Source organism: Gossypium arboreum, chromosome 9 (genome assembly GCF_025698485.1).
Source record: "Gossypium arboreum isolate Shixiya-1 chromosome 9, ASM2569848v2, whole genome shotgun sequence".
Taxonomy (NCBI): domain Eukaryota; kingdom Viridiplantae; phylum Streptophyta; class Magnoliopsida; order Malvales; family Malvaceae; genus Gossypium; species Gossypium arboreum.
The window spans coordinates 49,154,045-49,178,109 of NC_069078.1; the positions used below are offsets into that span (position 1 = coordinate 49,154,045).

A 24,065-nucleotide genomic window follows, 5' to 3' on the forward strand; every position below is an offset into this window, starting at 1 on the left:
TCGGTTCCTTATCTATTTGAACTCAGGCTTTTACTTATGTTAATGTGTATGAATCACACATACATAATCCACCATCCACTAAGGATTTAGGTATGCCACATTATGAATGTTTCAAGTGAATAAATTAATAAACAGATTCAGGATCTATTCTGCTTGGGTCTTGTCCGATGTACTACTAGTCCAGTCAACCACATCTATGTCTTTATCTTCTATGAGTCATCTACTCCGATGCCCAAGACAAGACATCTCTCCAATTAGACTTGATAGACGACATATTAGTCTTTTAATTGATTTGCTCATGTTCAATTAGGCTAAAGAAATATTTAAGTGCATTTACTAATACAAGTTGTCTTTCTATATTACGATCCGACTATGTAATACTGCTTAGTATTAGTTAAACATTAGATAACTAGGGAGCAACATATGCTTCCCTTTTGCTTTCCGTGTAAAAACTATGTGAGAATAATATTAAAAAGTATTAATATAATTCATGACTAATTTTATTAACCAAGCTATACAAAAAAATTACAAGTTTACTTAGACGAATATACTAAACTTAAGGCATTAGATCCAACACATAGAGACATGGAATACATTATGGATATGGTCCAGTTCATGAGATAATTCTAACTTATATGCCATTAGACTGATTCTCTTAAGAATTTTGTAGGGTCCGATGAACCTAGGACTCAATTTGCCATTTTGATCAAACCTCAACACCTTTTTCCATTGAGATTCTTTTAGGAAAACTTGACCTCCAACACTATACTCGATGCCCTTTCTTTTTAGGTTTGCAAATGACTTTTGTCTATCCAAAGCCGCTTTCAGTTTATCATGAATCAATCTAATTTTCCCATTAGATTCCTGTAATAGTTCGGGACTTAAAACTTTCATTTCCCTTAGCTCAGTCCAACATAGTGGGGTTTGACACTTACGACCATACAGGGCCTCATACGGTGCCATTTGTATACTCGACTAAAAGTTGTTATTATAGGCACATTCAGCTAGAGGCAAGTGTTACACCCAACTACCTCAGAAGTCGATAATGCAACCCCTTAGCATATCTTCTAAGATCTAAATAACTTATTCGGATTGTCCATTAGTCTGTGGATGGAAGGCAGTACTAAAATCCAAACAAGTACCTAGTGCCTCATGTAGCTTCTTAGAAAATTGAGATGTAAAATAGGGATCTCGATTTGAAATAATCGACATTGGTACCCTATGTAGTCATACAATCTTCGATATGTATAACTTAGCCAACTTTTGCAATGAAAAATCCATAAGAACAAGAAAAAAAATGAGTTGACTTAGTTAATCGATCTACTATCACCCAAATTGAATATTTCTTAGTGGGTGTTAAGGGTAATTGATCGGTTGCTAACGTCACAGCAACAATGTACAAGCGTACACTGTTGATGCAAGTATACTAGACAAATGTGAGGCTGTAGGATATCGATGCCACAGGGATGGTTGTCTTTTGTCTATTAATGTCAGTGCAATAATTAGATATGAACGAGATAAATTGTGAGGATAGTTGTCGATGTAATAAATTGAAAATAATAAAATAAAATATGATAATTATAAACTGGGATCCCTAACATGAATCTTTAGCAAAACACTAAGTGCTCACAAGGTATAAAAGGATAGGTGATTGTCGAGGCAATAAAATTCAATGTATATCTTACCAAGCATCACTCCTCTATTTAATCGGAGACTTAAACATGCATATTAACTAATATGGCACTATTAAGAACAAGTGGACTAAATTCCTCTAATCCTCACTCAACTTCTGTTGAAATGCTTGTTGGCTCAAACTGTCACTGTACTTTCCAGTGCTAGTGACTATAATAACACTTCCGTGTTAAAAAAATTCAAACCCCAAGATTAAACAATAAAAGTGAGATTGAATAAGATAAAATTTAACCAATAATTCGTGTGTACTTCCATACAATAGGAAACAAAGAGTAATCACCAACATTTAGAAAGAAATAATAAATAATCGAGTGGAGAATACTATTCCTAGAAAACTTGACTGATTCTCTCTATTCCCACTTGTCTTGCACTTAGGTCTCCTTGTCAGAAGCTAGTCTGCATCTGGTTTTCACGTTGGCTCACCCATGAGAGGCTTCAGCTTCCATGGCACAAGCTTTAAGGTAGGATGATGAAAATAATGATCCAAAACAAAAAGCTCTCTTTTTCTTCTCACGTCCACGTTTTATGTCCTCCTTCAACAATACAAGTGTCCTTTCCTCAAAATTATTCAGTCCTTGTACATATAGGTTGGTTATACTAGACTGGACAGCTCACCCTTTTTTTGTTCTTATCCGGACAGCTGTCAGGTGTGGCGACAATTCTGGACGCAATCTGGAATTAACTCATGCAATGACATTAATGCAAAAAGATAGCAAAATTAAGGATAAAATAGACTCTGATTCATTGAGTTATAAAATGCAATTTACTAAACTAAAAATGCTAAAATATATGCTAAGGATAACTAAATGGGAACAATTTAACCAATAAGTAAGGGGAAAAACCTATGTTCTTTCTAGCGCTATTAGTAACCTACTAACAAAATCCATAGTTATTTGATCCTACTTTTACTAGGGGATCTTAATTGGCTATAACAAGCCAAAAGAAAACTGGTGTTCCACATTCACCTATTGACTTGTCAAACAATTAGCTACAAAATCTATCACTTCCTACTTCAGTCTAGGCGACCAGTATAGTTCCCTTAAATATCGATACATCTTACTCCTTCCAGGGTGTATAGCATGAGGGCTACTATACGCTTCCCAAAAAATGGACTACCTTAGTTCCTTATCATTTGACACACAATACCTCCCTCAAAAGCATAGAATACCGTCAGTATTGAACCTTAAATCCTTGGTCTTTTCATTCTTTACTTGTTTAATTTGTGGTAACAAGGACACATCTAATGATTTTTTTTCCTTTATCTCATTACCCAAGGTGGGTTTCACTGGCAATTCTTCTAGTAAGCCTCAATTATCCACTAGACTCAACCTAGCAAACATTATTTTTAGATCAATCATTTATTTTTTACTCAGAGCATTTGCCATTACATTGGTCAATCACACAGTCGTAATCTTTCAGTAATTTAATTCACCTCTGTTGCCTTAAGTTTAACTCTTTTTGGGTAAGAAGATACTTGTGACTATTATGATCTGTGTAAATCTAGCACTTCTCACCATACAGGTAGTGCTTCCAAATTTTTAATGCGAACACCAACACTGCCTCCAAATCATGAGTCAAATACTTGCACTCATTTGGTGTCAACTGCCTCGACACATAAGCAACCATTTTTCCATCTTGCATCAACACACATTTGAAGCTAGTGTAATATGCATTGCTATACACCACATACTCCTTTATCGACTCAGGTTGAATCAACACAGAAGCTTGAGTCAACATTGACTTTAGCTTTTCAAAGCTAGCTTGCTAATCCTCCATCCATTAAAACTAATTATTCTTTCTCAATAGTTTATTTAGTGGAGAAACAGTCAGAGAGAACCCTTCAACAAACCTCCTGTAATAACCTGTTAAACCAAGGAAACTTCAGATCTTAGAAACATTTTTTGGTTGTTTCCACACCAGAATAGCCTCTATCTTTTTTGTATGTACTCAGATACCCTTCGCAGATACCACATGTCCCAAAAAATGACTTTCTTAAGCCAGAACTCACATTTACTCAATTTCACATAAAGTTTCTTTTTGCGAAGAATTTGTAAAACCACCCTAAGATGTTCATTATGTTCAATTTCAGATTTGAAATAAACTAAGATGTTGTTGATAACCACAAAACGAACTGATCAAGGTATGGTTGGAACACTCAGTTCGTTAGGTCCATAAATGCAATAGAAGCATTGGTTAGTCTGAAAGGCATAACAAGGAACTCATAATGACCATATTGAGTCCTACATGCAATTTTAGGCACATTTGTCTCCTTTACTTTTAATTGATAGTACCCAAAACTTAAGTCTATTTTAAATAACCCCGTTGCACCTTGAAACTTATCAAATAGGTCGTCGATCCTAAGTAAAGGATACTTATTCTTAATGATCAATTTATTTAACTGTTGATAGTTTACATATAGCCCTAAAGAGTCGTCTTTCTTCTTAATAAATAGGAATGAAGCTCCCTACGAAGAAACACTGGGTCTAATAAACCATCGATCCAAAAGCTCCTATAGTTGGATTTTTAATTCCCTTAGCTCCTTAGGTTCCATGCTGTAGGGAGAAATGGACACTAGAGTAGTTCCTGACAATAGCTCAATTTTGAATTCTACTTCATGGCCTAGAGGTAACATTGGCAGTTCCTTGGGAAAAACATCCGAAAACTCCTTTGCTATTAGGATACTATTAGCAGTTGCATTACTAGCACTCACATCTAACACATTGGCTAGATAGGCCTCACGCATTTTCTGAACCAATTTCTCAACTACTATAACAGAGATTACATTATACAAATAGTTTTTTCATTCACCAACCATAACAATCTCACTACCCTCAATCGTTCACACCCTAATTACCAGTCGCAATATTGTTAGTGGCCCTATTCTAACATCGACCCCTCGGAGGTAACCGACTCGTTCTTTAATTTTGGGCCTGATTCTGGGTAGGAGTTTCATCTGATCGACTTGACAAGGACAATATTTAATCTTATTCTCAACCGACTTACACCTTAAACAAACACCCAACTTCTTCCAACAGTCGCCCAAATAGTGTTTATCACAATATGTACAGTTGGGAGTCCTACCGCTAGAGTTAGCTAGAGCAACCCCTTGCTATGATCTACCCTCTCAGGTCCATTTTGAGGGGCAAGAATTTAAATCGGTGGAGTTAGAATCTCTCTTAATAGGGACCATATTTTTCTTCCCTTTTTGCATTCCACTTGCTTGATTTCTTCTACAATCTTGATTGTTTCCACTAGGGTCTCAAACACCCTTTCTTAGTGTGGAGCCATTTATATTTTGAGGTTCTATTTTCAAGCCTCACGTATTTATCTTACTCAGTGCCAACCATACCCTAAGCATAGCGACTAAGCCACATAAATTTGACCTCATACTAAGCCACCTTCTTATGTCCCTATTTTAATTTGATGAACTCGAGTCTGTGGGCCTTCACATAACTAGTGCCTACATATTTCTTCTTAAAGGTCTCCTAAAAATATCTCTAGTCAAATGTTCAGTCTGCATACCCCCCATAATACACTGCCACTAGCAATAAGCCTAATCCTGTAACACCCCGTACCCGAGACCGTCGCCGGGGTCGGACACGAGAGGTTAACAGACTTCGTTCACTTAATTTCACCGTTCATAAAAAAAAAAATTTTCCAGACAGCTGGCTAACTGTGTCACTGTCACCTTAAAAATCATATCTTGAGTTCTACAACTCGAAAATTAGTTTCGTGATTTTTCACTGAAACTAGACTCATATATCCATCTACAAATTTTTTTATAGAATTTTTGGTCGGGCCAATTAGTACAGTTTATTAGTTAAAGTCTCCCCTGTTCCAGGGTGCGACTACACTGACCTTCATGCATTACGACCTGGATATCTCATTGTACAGGGCTTCAATACTGATGCCGTTTGTTTTTATAGAAACTAGACTCAAAAAGGAATCTATAAATATATGGCATGACTTCTAAATGTCTCGGGTTAATTTATAATGAATTTCCAAAGTTGGAACAGGGAATCCAGAAACCGTTCTGGCCCTGTTTCACGAAAACCTAAATATCTCTTAACATACAACTCATATGACTGTTTCGTTTCTTCCATATGAAAGTAGATTCATCAAGGTTCATTTACATAATTTATTCACTATTTAATTCCATTCCTACTATTGTTAGTGATATTTCACATCCACATCGCTGCTGCTGTCAGCATCTGCCTTTAAGGTAGACTTTACCTATTTCATAGTTTCCATGATTCAATTAGCCCTTTTTGCATACATAGCACAAAGTATAATCATGATTAACCTTTACAATGGCTAATCGTTTCCAAACATTTCCATACCTCTTAGTGATCAACATACAAACGATTATAGTACTATGCTAAAAACGTATATAAGCCATTTTCGCATGGCTATCCAAAGTTTTACATACCAAAGTTCAAACAAACATAATAGCCTATACATGCGAAATGTTCTCTTAGACCAACTAAGAAGAAGATACCAAAAAGTTGCAAGCTGGTGTGATGACTTGATGACGGTCCCGAATACGCAAAAAGTCGAGTCCAAGAAACCTAAAATGGGTGACAAGCAAACACCGAATGAGTATATAACTCGATGAAGTCATAAGCATTACACTACCATCCATTAATAAAATTTTCACAAGAGGAAACAACGAAATGAGGCTAAGTACTCCATCCATACCGAACTATGCCATAGTTTCTTAGACCTTACGATTCAATCTCATTCCAAGTCCTACATTGACATTTCATACGCTATTCAATAGGATAATTGAGGCATTTCCATACATCATTTTATTTTCATTACAATCATACAACTAAACGAACTTTCACCTATTCCACGATGAACCTTATGTACGTGACTTCAATTATAATCATCACATAGGTTCAAAACTTACCACGCTCAACTCCATATATAAACATAGCACCTATTAGCCATGAACTCAAGGTACTTACCCTTTCCGCTGTTCGAAATCGATTCGGTAAGGTCTCACCCTTAATATAAATAATTGATAGAAAATATATATATATATATATTTTTTTTTATATAGTGGGTTCGCACACATAGTGCTTAATAATCAACCACGTACACTTAGTGCCATGTACTTTAAACTCGCACACTTAGTGCCATGCATTTCAAGCCCGCACACTTAGTGCCATTCTCTCAACCGTGAACACTTATTGTCCGCACACTTAGTGCCGAAAACCAGCCACTATATACGCTTCACTTCCTTTTTACATTCGACAATTTCATCTCTACATACATATACATTTGTATACATTTCATCTCATTAAACACAATTGCATAGGTATTACGATCATTTAAATCAATACCAACTATATGCTTAATGACTTACCTTGTGTTGGGTAAAATAATTCCAAGTCGGCTACTCGATGACCTTGATTTCCCTTGTTGGACGCCTCTCCTTTAGGATCTTGAGCTTAAACAAATAAATTAACTCATTCAACCGCTTTGCTACATATATTGGTATTCACATTTTAATGATTTTATGACATACGGAACGGCATGGTAAAATTTTTATCTTGCTACCTTATGCTCTTAGCTATTCGGCTAATAACCATATGCTATCGCCCTACTATCAATAATCCAATCACACATGCATATATATATATATGGCCGAATGTACAAAGCTTAGACTCATCATCACCTATGCTCTTAATTTGATGGCCGAATATGCATACATATATATATATAATATCAACTATACTATCATCTTTAATTCACCTAAACACAAAATTTCATCTCATGAACACTTGACTGAATTTTTCCTAATCTAGCATGGCTTCACATATATTTGTAACATCCTATAAATCCACATATATCACATTTCTACATAAATTTTATTTTACTTTTCCTCTACTTCCATTCACAACATCAAAAGCACCATACACATGTATCATTACAAAGCTTCACACTTAGCATGCAAATGACATCAACACAAATCCACCTTAGCGAAACTTAACTCATCTTCATGCCTCATCACCACAACATCAAACATCAAACATCAACCAAGAAGACAACACCCATGGCGAATATCATCCCCATCTCATAGCAAAGATTTAAACCATGGGCTAGGTAGAACTCAAACTAACAACTAAAAACATGCATGAATCTCATAGACAACATCAAACATACCTTAGTCTAGCAACCTCCCATGGCTGATTTTCTCAAGCTCTTCCCCCCGTTCTTCTTAGAACATTCGGCCAAGCCAACAAAATGTGAAAGGATGGACACTTTTTTTTCTTTTCTTTGTTTTCATCATATTCCTTTTCATTATTTATTCTTTCTAACATAACCACTAACTAAACATGTTTGCAACATGTTTCCATTCATAACATGGCGGCCACTATGCTTAAATTTTGGGTAAATTGACATACAAACCCAACATTTTCACAACATGCATTTATAGGCCACCTTACATTTGCCTAGCACATTTCTAAATTTTCTCACATAAGTCCTATTTGATAAAATTCACTTACAATTAACAAAATCCAAACATGAAATTTTCACACATGCATATGTACATATAATGAGCATCAACTATGACGGTTAATTATTTTTATGACTCGGTTTAGTGGTCCCGAAACCACTTTCCGACTAGGGTCAATTTAGGGCTGTCACAACTCTCCCCCACTTAAGAAATTTTCATCCCCGAAAATCTTACCGGTAAATAGGTTTGGGTATCGTTCTTTCATAGAGTTCTCAGGTTCCCAAGTAGCTTCTTCCATTCCGTATTTGAGCCATAACACTTTCACTAACGGAACCCTTTTGTTTCGTAACTCTTTCACTTCACGAGCTAGGATATGGATCGGTTCTTCTTCATAACTCATATCGGCTTGAATTTCAATCTCGGAGGGGTTTATTACATGCGAAGGATCGGATCGGTAACGTCGAAGCATCGAAACATGAAAAACGTTGTGGATCCTTTCGAGTTCAGGGGGTAAAAGCAACCTATATGCAACTGGGCCAACTCGTTCGGAGATCTCATACGGCCCAATGAATCTCGGACTCAATTTGCCCTTACGGCCAAATCTGAGTATCTTTTTCCAAGGTGATACCTTGAGAAACACTTTGTCTCCCACGATACTCAATATCTCTTCGTTTTAAATCGCGACGACTTTCGACGATCGATCTCGCCTTGGACTCTCACGAATTATACTTACTTTACATTGACATCTTTAATCAAATCCACTCGAAAATTTTACTTTCACCGAGCTCGGTCCAAAACAATGGCGTCGGCATTTTCGGCCGTACAAAGCCTCGTAAGGTGCCATCTTAATACTTGATTGAAAACTATTATTGTGGCGAATTCAATCAAAGGTAAATACCGTTCCTATGAACCACTAAACTCGAGGATGCAACATCTCAACATATCCTCAAGTATCTGAATTATCCGCTCGGATTGACCATCGGTTTGGGGGTGAAAAGCGGTGCTAAAATACAACTTGGTACCCAAGGCTTCTTGAAATTTCTTCCAAAATCGTGAGGTGAATCTCGGATCTCTATCGACACAATAGAAATCGGTACCCGTGTAATCTCACAATCGAGAAACATACAATTCACTAGTTTATCCAATGAAAAATCCGTGCGTCACGGGGATAAAATGAGCCGACTTAGTCGATCTATCAACAACAACCCAAATCGCATCTTTCTTACTTGTCGACAATGGCAACCGGACACAAAATCCATCGTGACTCGATCCCATTTCCATTCGGTATCATGATCGGTGAAGTAAACCCGTAGGCACTTGATGTTCGCCTTTACTTGCGACATATTAAACACTTGAAACAAAATCGAAATGTCTCGTTTCATACCATGCCACCAAAGCGGCGTCTCGAGATAGTTGTACATTTTCGTACTCCCGGGTGAATCGACATTCGGCTACAATGAGCCTCGTTCGAGAATCATCGAAATGAGTTCGAATTTCTTGGAACACAAAACGACTTGAACCTCAAACAATCGTCATTATCAATTTGAAACTCGATTCCATATTCGAACACATTCAGCCCTTCTTGCAACCAACTCATCGTCGACTTTACGAGCTTCACGAATTTGATGAGTCAATAATGGTTTGGCCTTTAATTGGCTACTAACACATTGTCGGGTAGAAACAGACAAGTGTACATTCATTGCTAAATAAAAGCAAGCGGTGATTTCGGTTTAAGGCATCCGCAACCACATTAGCCTTTCCCGGGTGATAATCAATGACCAGCTCATAATCTTTCAACAACTCAAGCCAACGTCTTTGTCGCAGATTTAAGTCGCTTTGAGTCATCAAATATTTGAGACTTTTGTGATCCGAAAATACATGGCACTTCTCACCAAATAAGTAATGTCGCCATATTTTCAAAGCGAATACGATGGCGACTAATTCGAGATCATGGGTCGGATAATTTTTCTCATGTGGCTTTAATTGTCTCGACCCATAGGCCACAACTCGACCTTCTTGCATCAACACGCAACCTAACCCAAGTAGGGAGGCGTCACTATAGATGACAAACTCTTTGCACGATTAAATTTGCACTAAAATTGGGGCTTGATAAAATAAGTTTTCGATTGATCAAAACTTTTCGACATTTTTCCGTCCATTCGAACTTAATATCTTTTTGAAGTAGCCGTCATGGGTGTGGCTATCATCGAGAAACCTTTTACAAACCGTCGGTAATGTAAGCAAGTCCCAAAAACTCGAACCTCGGTAATATTTCTGGAGGCTTCCGGTTAAGTATGGCTGAAATTTTGCTCGGGTCAACTCGAATACCCGTCTGAGATACCACATGGCCCAAGAAGCTAACCTCTCTTAACGAACTCACACTTCTTGAACTTAGCATATAAGCGCTTATCTGTAAAATTTCCAACACTAATCTCGGTGCTCGGCATGTTCGGTCTCATCTCTTGAATAGACCAAGATGTCGTCAATGAACACAACTACGAACCGGTCCAAATCTTGTCGAAGATCCGATTCATCAAATCCATAAATACCACGGGGGCATTAGTGAGCCCAAAGCGGCATCACTAAGAATTCGTAGTGGTAGTATCTCGATTAAAGCGGTTTTGGGTATATCCGAATCTCGAATCTGGAATCGATAATAACCCGATCTCAAATCTATATTTGAAAACACCGAGGCTCCTTTAGTTGATCAAACAAATCATCAATACGTGATAACGGATATTTATTCTTTATTGTCACTTTGTTCGGTGACGATAGTCAATGCACAACCTCATGGTTCCGTCCTTCTTTTTCACAAGCAATACTGGTGCACCCCAAGGTGAGAAACTTGGTCGAGCGAAACCTCTATCCGTCAATTCTTGCAAGCGAGCTTTCAACTCTTTTAACTCGGTTAGTGCCATACGATACGGAGCTATCGAAATCGGAATAGTCCCAGGTACAAGCTCAATACCAAACTCTACCTCCCGAACAGGTGGTAAACCCAGTAATTCTTCGGAAAAACATCCGGTATTCACAAACCACCGCAGATTTGGGTTTCTTTTCTAACTCTTTGTCATCAAGTACATACGCAAGGTATGCTTCGCACCCTTTCTTACATATTTACGAGCCAACATTGATGATATTACGGTGGCAACCCTTTAAGTCCGTAGACTCAACTCGGATTATCTCGTTATTTGCACCTTAAATCAATGGTTTTTCTTTTGCAACTCACCATTGCGTCATATACGGTCAACCGGTCCATACCAAGAATAACATCAAATTCATCAAATGGTAAAAGCATCAAATCGGTAGAAAAAGCGAGTTCTCGGATCATTAGAGGCATCTCTTACACTTTGTCAACAAGCGCATATTGACCCAAAGGATTTGACACTCGAATTACGAACTCGAGAGACTCAATAGGCGAGTCTTCTTGGATGCTAAAGTCTCACATACATAAGAATGAGTAGAGCGAGGTCGATTAATGAAATTACATTAGTGTCAAAAGAGTGAAAGTACCGGTGATAACATCGGGGAGGATGCTTCCTCTCGTGCACGGATGGCATATGCCCTAGCGAGTCTGGTCTCGGATCGAACAGTAGTATCCAGGCCCCTCTCGACTACCACCCCTACCTCCTGAAATTCTCGGTGGTCTACCTCTAGTTGTCATTCCACTAGGTCTTGCACCTTGCATCCTATTCTTCTCATCAAGCTCCGTGCAATCTCTAATGAAGTGGTCCTTCGAACCGCATCCGTAGTAGGCCCTGTTAGTAGACTTACCCCAACATTCACCTATGTGTCGTCTTCCACATTGGGGGCATTCAGGTTTCTCTTGGCGATTATTGCCCACACTAGCTACCGAAGTAGCTCGGGAATCCGTCGATGGTCGTGCTCTAATGGAAATTCCCTTGATCGTCCTCGATTTAATAGTGTCCTCCACGAACTTCTTTACGGTCGAGAATGGAGCTTTACCCATCGATCTTTTACGATAGTCTCTAGCTTCAAATTCACCTTCTTCTTCTCCTTTCCAAGTTCTTCCGCCTTGCAGGCTTGTTCAACTAGTGTTACGAATTCTTTTATCTCCAAAATACCCACTAGTAGCTTTAAATCTTCATTCAATCCTTCTTCAAATCTCTTGCACATAGCAACCTCATCAGCCACACACTCCCGGGCATACCGACCTGAGTCTTACGAACTCATGTTCGTATTCAGATACTGTCATGCGGCCTTGCTTGAGTTCCAAGAATTCCTTACGCTTTTGATCGATGAACCGTTGACTAATATATTTCTTTCGAAATTCCGCTTGGAAGAAATCCCAAGTAACTCGTTCGTTTGGGACTATGGAAATCAAGGTCCTCCACCAATAGTAGGCTGAGTCTCATAACAAGGATATAGCACACTTTAGACATTCATCGGGTGTGCATGACAGTTCATCGAACACCCGAATGGTGTTATCAAGCCAGAACTTGGCCCTTTCGGCATCATCAGTAACTATGGCCTTGAACTCCTCGGCTCCGCGTTTCCTAATCAAGTCTGGTGGTTTACTCAGCCTCACGGGATCGATGGATGGCATTACGGGCTCTTGGGGTGGATTATTCAAATTCGGGAATGGTTGGACAGTAGAAATGGTTCGGGCATATTACGCGACCCACTCATTCATCATGGTGAAGAAGGCTTGTTTTGCCCCTCATCCGATTATTTGCAGATGACCGAGGTTCAACAGCGGTGTCCCTTGCGAGAGCAGCTACTACACTTTCAACGTCATCCGCTAAGGGTCTCTCTACCCCGGGTTCCATTTGCTAATCAAAACAAAAATTTTAACCGTCAGAAGTCATCACATTATTAAGACTAACATTAAGGCATGTATAGCTAGACTCATACGCGCTATGGTAGTCCTAGAACCGACTAAACCATAGCTCTGATACCAATAAAATTGTAACACCCCGTACCCGAGACCGTCGCTGGGGTCGGACACGAGGGGTTAATAGACTTCGTTCACTTAATTTCACCGTTCATAAAAAAAATTTCAGACAGCTGGCTAACTGTGTCACTGTCACCTTAAAAATCATATCTTGAGTTCTACAACTCGAAAATCAGTTTCGTGATTTTTCCCTGAAACTAGACTCATATATCCATCTACAAATTTTTTTATAGAATTTTTGGTCTGGCCAATTAGTACAGTTTATTAGTTAAAGTCTCCCCTATTCCAGGGTGCGACTACACTGACCTTCATGCATTACGACCTGGATATCTCCCTGTACAAGGCTTCAATACTGATGACGTTTGTTTCTATAGAAACTAGACTCAAAAAGGAATCTATACATATATGGAATGACTTCTAAATGTCTCGGGTTAATTTATAATGAATTTACATAGTTGGAACAGGGAATTCAGAAACTGTTCTGGCCCTGTTTCACGAAAACCTAAATATCTCTTAACATACAACTCATATGACTGTTTCGTTTCTTCCATATGAAAGTAGATTCATCAAGGTTCATTTAAATAATTTATTCACTATTTAATTCCATTCCTACTATTTTTCGTGATTTTTCATATCCACATCGCTGCTGCTGTCAGCATCTGCCTTTAAGGTAGACTTTACCTATTTCATAGTTTCCATGATTCAATTAGCCCTTTTTGCATACATAGCACAAAGTATAATCATGATTAACCTTTCCAATGACTAATCGTTTCCAAACATTTCCATACCTCTTAGTGATCAACATACAAACGATTATAGTACTATGCTAAAAACGTATATAAGCCATTTTCGCATGGCTATCCAAAGTTTTACATACCAAAGTTCAAACAAACATAATAGCCTATACATGCCGAAATGTTCTCTTAGACCAACTAAGAAGAAGATACCAAAAAGTTGCAAGCTGGTGTGATGACTTGATGACGGTCCCGAATACGCAAAAAGTCGAGTCCAAGAAACCTAAAATGGGTGACAAGCAAACACCGAATGAGTATATAACTCGATGAAGTCATAAGCATTACACTACCATCCATTAATAAAATTTTCACAAGAGGAAACAACGAAATGAGGCTAAGTACTCCATCCATACCGAACTATGCCATAGTTTCTTAGACCTTATGATTCAATCTCATTCCAAGTCCTACATTGACATTTCATACGCTATTCAATAGGATAATTGAGGCATTTCCATACATCATTTTATTTTCGTTACAATCATACAACTAAACGAACTTTCACCTATTCCACGATGAACCTTATGTACGTGACTTCAATTATAATCATCACATAGGTTCAAAACTTACCACGCTCAACTCCATATATAAACATAGCACCTATTAGCCATGAACTCAAGGTACTTACCCTTTCCATTGTTGAAATCGATTCGGTAAGGTCGCACCCTTAATATAAATAATTGATAGAAAAAATATATATATATATATATATTTATATAGTGGGTTCGCACACATAGTGCTTAATAATCAACCACGCACACTTAGTGCCATGTACTTTAAACTCGCACACTTAGTGCCATGCATTTCAAGCCCGCACACTTAGTGCCATTCTCTCAACCGTGAACACTTATTGTCCGTACACTTAGTGCCAAAACCAGCCACTATATCGCTTCACTTCCTTTTTACATTCGACAATTTCATCTCTGCATACATATACATTTGTATACATTTCATCTCATTAAACACAATTGCATAGGTATTACGATCATTTAAATCAATACCAACTATATGCTTAATGACTTACCTTGTGTTGGGTAAAATAATTCCAAGTCGGCTACTCGATGACCTTCGATTTCCCTTGTTGGGCGCCTCTCCTTTAGGATCTTGAGCTTAAACAAATAAATTAACTCATTCAACCGCTTTGCTACATATATTGGTATTCACATTTTAATGATTTTATGACATACGGAACGGCATGGTAAAATTTTTATCTTGCTACCTTATGCTCTTAGCTATTCGGCTAATAACCATATGCTATCGCCCTACTATCAATAATCCAATCACACATGCATATATATATATATGGCCGAATGTACAAAGCTTAGACTCATCATCACCTATGCTCTTAATTTGATGGCCGAATATGCATACATATATATATATATATATATAATATCAACTATACTATCATCTTTAGTTCACCTAAACACAAAATTTCATCTCATGAACACTTGACTGAATTTTTCCTAATCTAGCATGGCTTCACATATATTTGTAACATCCTATAAATCCACATATATCACATTTCTACATAAATTTTCTTTTACTTTTCCTCTACTTCCATTCACAACATCAAAAGCACCATACACATGTATCATTACAAAGCTTCACACTTAGCATGCAAATGACATCAACACAAATCCACCTTAGCCGAAACTTAACTCATCTTCATGCCTCATCACCACAACATCAAACATCAAACATCAACCAAGAAGACAACACGCATGGCCAAATATCATCCCCATCTCATAGCAAAGATTTAAACCATGGGCTAGGTAGAACTCAAACTAACAACTAAAAACATGCATGAATCTCATGGACAACATCAAACATACCTTAGTCTAGCAACCTCCCATGGCTGATTTTCTCAAGCTCTTCCCCCCCTTCTTCTTAGAACATTTGGCCAAGCCAACAAAATGTGAAAGGATGGACACTTTTTTTTTTCTTTTCTTTGTTTTCATCATATTCCTTTTTCATTATTTATTCTTTCTAACACAACCACTAACTAAACATGTTTGCAACATGTTTCCATTCATAGCATGGCCGGCCACTATGCTTAAATTTTGGGTAAATTGACATGCAAACCCAGCATTTTCACAACATGCATTTATAGGCCACCTTACATTTGCCTAGCACATTTCTAGATTTTCTCACATAAGTCCTATTTGATAAAATTCACTTACAATTAACAAAATCCAAACATGAAATTTTCACACATGCATATGTACATATAATGAGTATCAACTATGACGGTTAATTATTTTTTATGACTCGGTTTAGTGGTCCCGAAACCACTTTCCGACTAGGGTCAATTTAGGGCTGTCACACATCCCTTAGCAAGTACACAATACCCTTCAAGTTTAGCCATAGTAGGGGTCATTCCAACAACACCCTTAAAAAATTTAGCCCAATTAGAGTGGAGCTTCTCAGTAAAGAATCATTGGTTCCCAAATCCAGTTTGGGCTCTAGCAACCTTCTGCAGAATCCTCAACATCACTTGTGGCACTACATCCTCTCCATTCTCATAACCTTTTCCACTATTGGGAGTTGAATTCTCTACCTAATTCACCTCATGAATTGGGTTTTCACCTTGAATAGTGGGAGGCTCAACAGGTGTAGCCCTACGATGGCTACCCTTACTCCCTCTACCTTGGGTGTTCATAATGATATTTGAAAGTCTACGATTTAGACTATATCTATAGTTTTCACACATAAAATGTTTAAGCATAAACTATTTTTCCTTAGTGTTTACAATCTAAAGGTTACAATTTATCTAAAGTTTCAAAAGTAACAATTAACTAAATTAGAATCGGCATCAAAGTCTTAGATTTAATTTCTTTTTGGAGAAAATAATTTTTCAAAATTTTGTGGCATGACTTTTTCCCCAAAATACCCCTCTTTATGACATGTATACAGACTTATTTAAAAATCCACAATCCGAGTTTTAGAAATCTAACTTTGATACCACCAAATGTAACATTTCTAAGTCGATCTAATAAAACTATCAAAGTTTAAAACAATCTTTTTGAAACATTTGCTTATATTATCAGAAAAACTTAGTGTAATTCCCATAAGGAACAATTTCTTAAAAAAAAAACCAATTGATTTTAACAATTACTTTGCAAAAGTTTATTTCCAATTTATTTACTATTCAAAATCTCATTCATGTGATATTGCGACGAAAAAGTGATATTCATAATAGTTTTAAATAAGAAAAACTAGAATTTTATGAGTAATTAACTCAAAATTCATGTTTCAATATCCTAAAATCAAATTAAATGTTATGCATATTAAATAAGCCCAAAACTTAAGTCCTATGCCGCAATTCAAACAAAGCAATACAATTCCAAAATAATATAAATTATAATAATAAGTCTAAAATACTTTTAATAAAAATAGATTGAGCCGAGCCCTCTGTATGCTGAGTCTGTGTCCTAAACTTGTTGGTTATCTATAAAGATTGAAATTAAAGGGGTGAGCTTAAGAAGCTCAGTGTGAGTCTTGACACAAGGAAGTCATTGCAAATAGTAGATAATGCATACATAATAATAGTTCTTAGAGTAATCACAATAGTATAGCAAACAGAAGTCAACAAATTATTTTTGCATGCTTATGAATGTCAATGCAATGCAAGTATAACAGAAAAGTTCCTACCCATACTCCACTACACTCCACAATATGAATTCCCTAGAAGTCATCCATCCCAACACTCCGTTTTGTGGATGAACCACCAGTAATGTGCAAATGAACTGCCAGTAAAAATTGTGGGTAAAGCACTATTATTCTTTTTTTTAAATGTAGTTAAATTGCCTGTAAGTTGTGGATGAACCACTAGTGTTTGCAGATAAACTGGCAGTAGGATATGGATGAACCTACAGTGTTTGTAGATTATTAAACTGTTAGTACTTCCTCCTTTCAATTGTCTCACCCCACGCAATGCAATATGACATGCTTGTAACAATACCGTACAAAAATAGTAGAGTTCAACAGTAGCAATAGACATGCTTAACATGCAGTCGAAAGGCTGAAACAGTAATTATAGTATCAATTCATTAGAATTATAATGACAATAGTCATGCAACATTCATATATTATATATTATAACAGTAGTAATCTAATCATTAAATCATAGATTCCAACATATTCATAATATTCATATTCCAAAATAATTTGGGGACTATACAGGGACTAAACTGAATAATTCACAAAATTTTGGGCAAAACTATAAAATAGAGGTCAGAAGACCGTGTGGTCAGGCTGTGTGAAAGGGCTACACTATTGTGTAGCTAGGCCATAACAGCCTGATGCTGTGTGCTTCACGAAGTCACTAAAATGTACAGGTGTAGATGGCTATGTGGTGGTCGTGTGTTCCACCCATGTAGTCCACATGCCTATGTGGGTGATCAAGTGGCCCTATACCTACATACGGTGTGCCCCAATTCACTTGGTAAAGAACATACACCTTTCACCATAAGTCTGATCGATATTCCTCACACTTGATTTTGGTTTTATTTACCTTGGTCCAGTCCTTCAACAGGAAATACACACAAGTTAACAATTAATATCAAGATTTTGAAAAGATTTGCAAAGATTTGTCAAGAATCATAAAAGATTGATTAATCCAACCTAAAGATTAACATCGGACATTAATATTATGGAAATACGAGATTTAATAATTGAAACGAGGTTTACTTACTGTTTCTTTGCAAGGATATGGATGCTATTGATGGCAATTTCCAAACTAGTAGAAAATAATCGAACGGGGAACTATTTGATATGGGAAAGAAAAATAATCAACAATAATAAGATGAAAATAAGGTGTAAAGAAGAGGAAAAGAGGAGGAAAAAAAAGAAATAGGAAGGGGAAGGAAATTTTCTATTTGGAATTGAAAAGAGGGCAATCTATGAATTCTAGTTAGGAAAGGATTGGTTAAATACCTAGAGTTTCCCTAAGGGCAACACATGCAAATTTCCCAATTTTTCTAAAATTAAAAGGAAAATGTGAGGGGGAAAGAGGCTTGAACCTAGGCCCTCTAAGGTGGATGCACTAATTCTTAACCATCAAGCCCAATGTTCATTTCTTGTTTAGTTATTTCTACTAACCCTATTTATTTCAGGGTGTGACAGGATACCGTTAATCAACTATAAGCATAGGAACAAAATGATAATGTAACATCTCATACCCATGTTTTAAGCCGAAGCAAGGTACGGAATATTACAGATCACGAAAACATGAATTCACACATTTACCTGACCTTACATTATTAATTCTTCTAGCTTGAACAAAAATAGATAACATTAACAGATATACATAAATACAAGTAAATTATCAAATTTTGAAAAGTAATATTTTAAACCAAATTAATTATAACAAATAACAAAATGATTCAGCCCTCTATACATGCCATAATTCCAAAATAGTGTTTACAAAGTACCAAAAAGTATTGATAGTGTGGATGGGTCTCCGACGATCTCCAAATCCCGAGCTGGCTTAGTAACTCTATAAGACAAGAAAAAGAAAAGAAGATAAGCATATAGCTTAGTAAGTAAGTACGAAATTGATATATACAATTTATCAAAGTAAAACAATCATACTAGTATATAATCACATATTCAGGACAGGCTGTTTTCTAGAGTCTTGGTTTTAAAAAAAATCATATCTCAAGCTAAAAGACTCGAAATTCAATTCCGTAAATTTTCCCTGAAACTAGACTCATATGTATACTTACTAATTTTTTTCTAGAATTTTTGGTCAAGCCAATTAGTACAGTTTATTAGTTAAAGTCTCCCCTGTTTTAGGGTATGACTACTCTGACCCCTGTGCACTACGAACCAAATTTATCCCTGTACAGAATTCCAATGACCATGTCATTTGTTTCTCTTAAAAATAGACTCAATAATGAATCCATGCATATAAGGTATGACTCTTAATAATTATTTTACAATTTATGGTGTATTTCTAAAGTCAAAACAGGGGATCTCAAATTCATTCAGACCTTGTTTCACAAGAATTCAAATATCACACAATATAGAATTCTTTTGCTTCTCCTGTTTCTTTTATGTAAAAATAGACTCATTAAGATTTATTTTCATATATCATTTGAATTTTTATTCAACTTCCACGATTTTTGGTAAATTTTTAAATTCATGTAACTACTGCTGTCCAACACTGTTTTATTTCTAACATTCACTCTTGCATAATTCCACCTAGTCCTTTTTGTTATACTAGAATTCGCTCAATTATCGAGCACATAGCTCCTAAATTTTCATATATTACCACTTTATCGATTTTCCCCGTTGAACTCAACGGAAAAATAACAAATATACCATTGTTTACACATATTTCCCCCTTCCACACTTATAGTAGAAGCTATCGTCACGCATAGTAGCTTTGCACTTAGTACTACACATGCGACCAACAATCCGGTACACGTAGTAGCCTGCACTTAGTACTACACACGTGATCGAAGTCATTGAGTACGCATAGTAGCCTGCACTTAGTACTACAAATGTGACTTAACAGTATGGTACACGTAGTAGCCTGCACTTAGTACTACACACGTGTACTCACAATGGGTCATTCAATTGTTCTGTTAGAAGGTTCAAGCTGGAAAATCTTTCCTGTTTCACTGTTAACACTTATTAACAATCTAATTAAATTTGCAAATTTCCATCATTTAATTGTTCTATGGACAGCCACCAATTCATATGATAACAACATAAAATAACATAAAAAAATCGATAAATTATTCATGTACGAACTTACCTCGGTGCAAACTTTAGAAATGTTATAATTTAGTCCGATAGCTTTTCTTTTCCCCGATCACGATCGATTCCACGTCTTTCTTGATCTATAAAAACACATTTAGTTCATTTAACACTCATACTATTTATTTCAATCCAAAAATCACATTATGGAAAAATTACGTTTTTTCCCCCTAACTTTTACAAAATTACGATTTTGCCCCTAGGCTCGAGAATTTAATTTCAGCCCTTATTCTTATGTTTTATGACATGCTGATCATTTTTCCCTTCTACACAACATCAAATTCACACTCTAACATGCACTTATGACTATTAGGTATTTTTACCGATTAAGCCCTTTTACTCGTTTTCACTTAAAACCGAGTAGCACAAGTTGTCTAACATAATTTAAAACCTCAAATTCTAGCATAAAACACCAAAATACACAAATTTCACCTATGGGTATTTTTCCAAATATGAACCCTAGGTCGAATTATTGCTAACATAAGCTAAATCGAGCTACCGGGATTCTAAAAAACGTAAAGAACATTAAAAACGGGGCTTGGAATCACTTACTATAGAGCTTGAAAGCTTGAAACAAACCCTAGCTATGGAGAACCCTTGAAATTTCGGCCTAATGAAGATGATGGACAAAAATTGGCTTTTAATTTTGTTTTTAATTCATTTTAATAACTAAATGACCAAAATGCCCTTACTACTAAACTTTCCAAAAATTCCATCCATGTCCAATTTTTGTCCATAGACTTAGAAATTGGTCAAATTTCTATTTAAGACCTCCTCATTAATATTCCAAAGCAATTTCATACTAAAAACTTCTAGAATGCAAGTTTTGCAAATTATTCGATTTAATCCCTAATCTCAACTTAAGCACTTTATGCATAGAATTTCATCACGAAATTTTCACACAATCATGCAATCATATCATAAACCTGAAAATAATTATAAAATAATTATTTCTATCTCGGATTTGTGGTCACGAAACCACTATTCCGATTAGGCCCTAATTCGGGATATTACAGATAATATCTTTTCTTTGGATTATTACATGTTTTGCTTCTTTTTCTTGATTCATAGCTGAAATTGGGACTACAAAATGGCATATAGACTGCTAATAATTTACCCTTTGGAGGAATTAGGATTACATGCCTTTAGAAATGTTGAGAGTTTGATGGATTATTCATCGGTAAAAGTATCATGGAGGCTCATGCACTTTTAGTCAAATTGTATTTTGTCTCTTTTTGCTAAGAAAATGGATAAATTAGTCCCTTTATGTTAAATCAAATAGAAAAAAATATTTTATGATAAAAATTTATCCATTTGTACTGTTAAAAATTGAGGTGTAATAATTAGACAGTGACACGTGACTAGCCACATGTACCTCATGTTGATGTACAAGAACTAGTTTTAAACAATAGAAATGAATGGAATTTTTACAGAAGGATCAATTTGCTCTTTAATTTGACTAGTTTAGTATTGCTTTTAAAAATCACTCTTGAGATAAAAGCATTGCTAAACAAGATTTTTTTTTTAGAGAAAATGTGCTTTTCAAACTCCAAAAAGTTACTCAAAAGTGTCTTTTGTCCCAAGAGTGCTTCTTAGAAACAATACTAAACTAGTCCTAAATCCAATGCAATCCAACTTTTAGTGTATGATCCTCCATGATATTTTTATTATTATTTATCCCATTTTCCATATAACATATTCATTTAATTTCTTCTAAAAAAGGACAAATTTTTTCTTTTCAGGTCACAGTAGTTTTACCTTAGAAAAAAAGCTTGCACTAGGTAATATACTCCCTCGATTCTTTTAATTCGTTTATAATGTTTTATTTTCTGCTCATGATTTTTTACACATTTATTTTTAATTATTTTCTAAAATAATATTATAATTAATTGTTACTTAGTGTTTTAATTCATTATTCAAATTATTGAACATAATTAAAATTTATTAACTTATTTAAAACTGATATATAATGACAAATTTTGAAATCATAATTAAAGAATTTATACCATATTATAAATCAATAATTTATTAATAACATTAAAATTTTCAAATCGTAATTAAAATATTTTTATCATATTCAATGTACAATATAGTTTAACTTCATTTAATTAATGCAAAGCAACATTATTCAAAAATAACTAATAAATATAATTCAAATTATTTTGATAATTCAAATATAGTGCTAATAAAAATTCCTAATCATTATTAAAGTATAAAATAATGGAAAAATATTTGATACACTACTAGTGGAGTTTCTAGACTCCACAAGTATGGTCAGGGGATTGACATGTAACCTTCCCAACTTAGCCTAGACATTAGACTCAAATTTGGAAGATTGCATTAGTCACTAAAATGACCCACAAAGCTACCGAAGTTTTGAAAACAATCACTTGTTTTAATTTAGTAGAAATCTTAGTACACATTGTTTTACTTACCCTCAAAATCTTAATTTTAATTTTGCAGCGGGTAAATGAAATTTATTGGTTTTAAGGAAAGTCCAGGCATGCATATTAATTAATAATCATATCATAATATCTTAAAATTTAAATAAAATGTCATGTAAGATAAAACAAATCTAAATCCTAAGTCCCATGTCACGGTTCAAAAATAAATAATACAATCTTTTAAAAGAAATAATGAATATTAATGAAATCCTAATGTATTAAGAAAACGAAACTAAGCTGAGTCCTTACGAATATCGTGCCCGCGTTCTAACTTGGTGGGTTACCTGAAAAGGTGGAAAAATAAAAAACGAAGTGCGCTATGAAGCTTAGTTTGAGCTCCATGACATGTAAATCAGTGTAACCAATTAGTATACGAGATCACAACACATAGCATAATTCACAATAACAGATTCAATATAATGGAAGAACAAATAAGTTTAATTATGTATAAACATATACACATATATCAAATCATATCGAATGTTTTAGAATTTCGAACACGTGCCTTACGAGTGCAAATATATTCGGTTTAGCAGATAAGGTTCTACCCTATTGCTATACACCATAAGAGTTCCCCAAAACTTGCCTATCCCTACACACCGAGTTTGTGGGTAAAATCACAAATTTGAAGATTAATACGCTACAAGATAATGGGTGGTTGTGTTGCAGGATAATATATCGTCAGATGGTTGTGAATACACAACATAATTGCAGATAATAGTTTTCAGATAATATGTGGATGAGCCACTAGAATTGCAGATAAATAATCTGCTAGATCTTCCTTCTTTCAGAACGTCCCATCCTATCCTATGCAATTAAATATGATATGCTTAATGCATATTAAATATGACAGTAATTATTGTACTAACACATGGCAAATCAATAGCAAATTCATGCTTTACTTATATTTATATTAATAAAAACATAGGCATGTCATATGTACAATTTTGATTATATATACAATAGTTATATACATACTATTCATAATT

The 24,065-nt window shown here is 35.6% G+C and overlaps 1 protein-coding gene across 1 annotated transcript in view; it reads left to right on the forward strand.

Annotated features, from left to right (window-relative positions):
* The window catches only part of LOC108452167 (LEAF RUST 10 DISEASE-RESISTANCE LOCUS RECEPTOR-LIKE PROTEIN KINASE-like 2.1), a 33,930-nt gene extending 11,453 nt beyond the window's left edge, over nucleotides 1-22,477 (forward strand). Inside the window, exon 2 of the mRNA XM_053018937.1 lies at nucleotides 22,375-22,477. Within this exon, the coding sequence (XP_052874897.1) occupies nucleotides 22,375-22,439 (65 nt within the window). The 3' untranslated portion in view covers nucleotides 22,440-22,477. The remainder of the gene's footprint in view (nucleotides 1-22,374) is intronic.
* The last annotated feature ends 1,588 nt before the right edge of the window (nucleotides 22,478-24,065 follow it).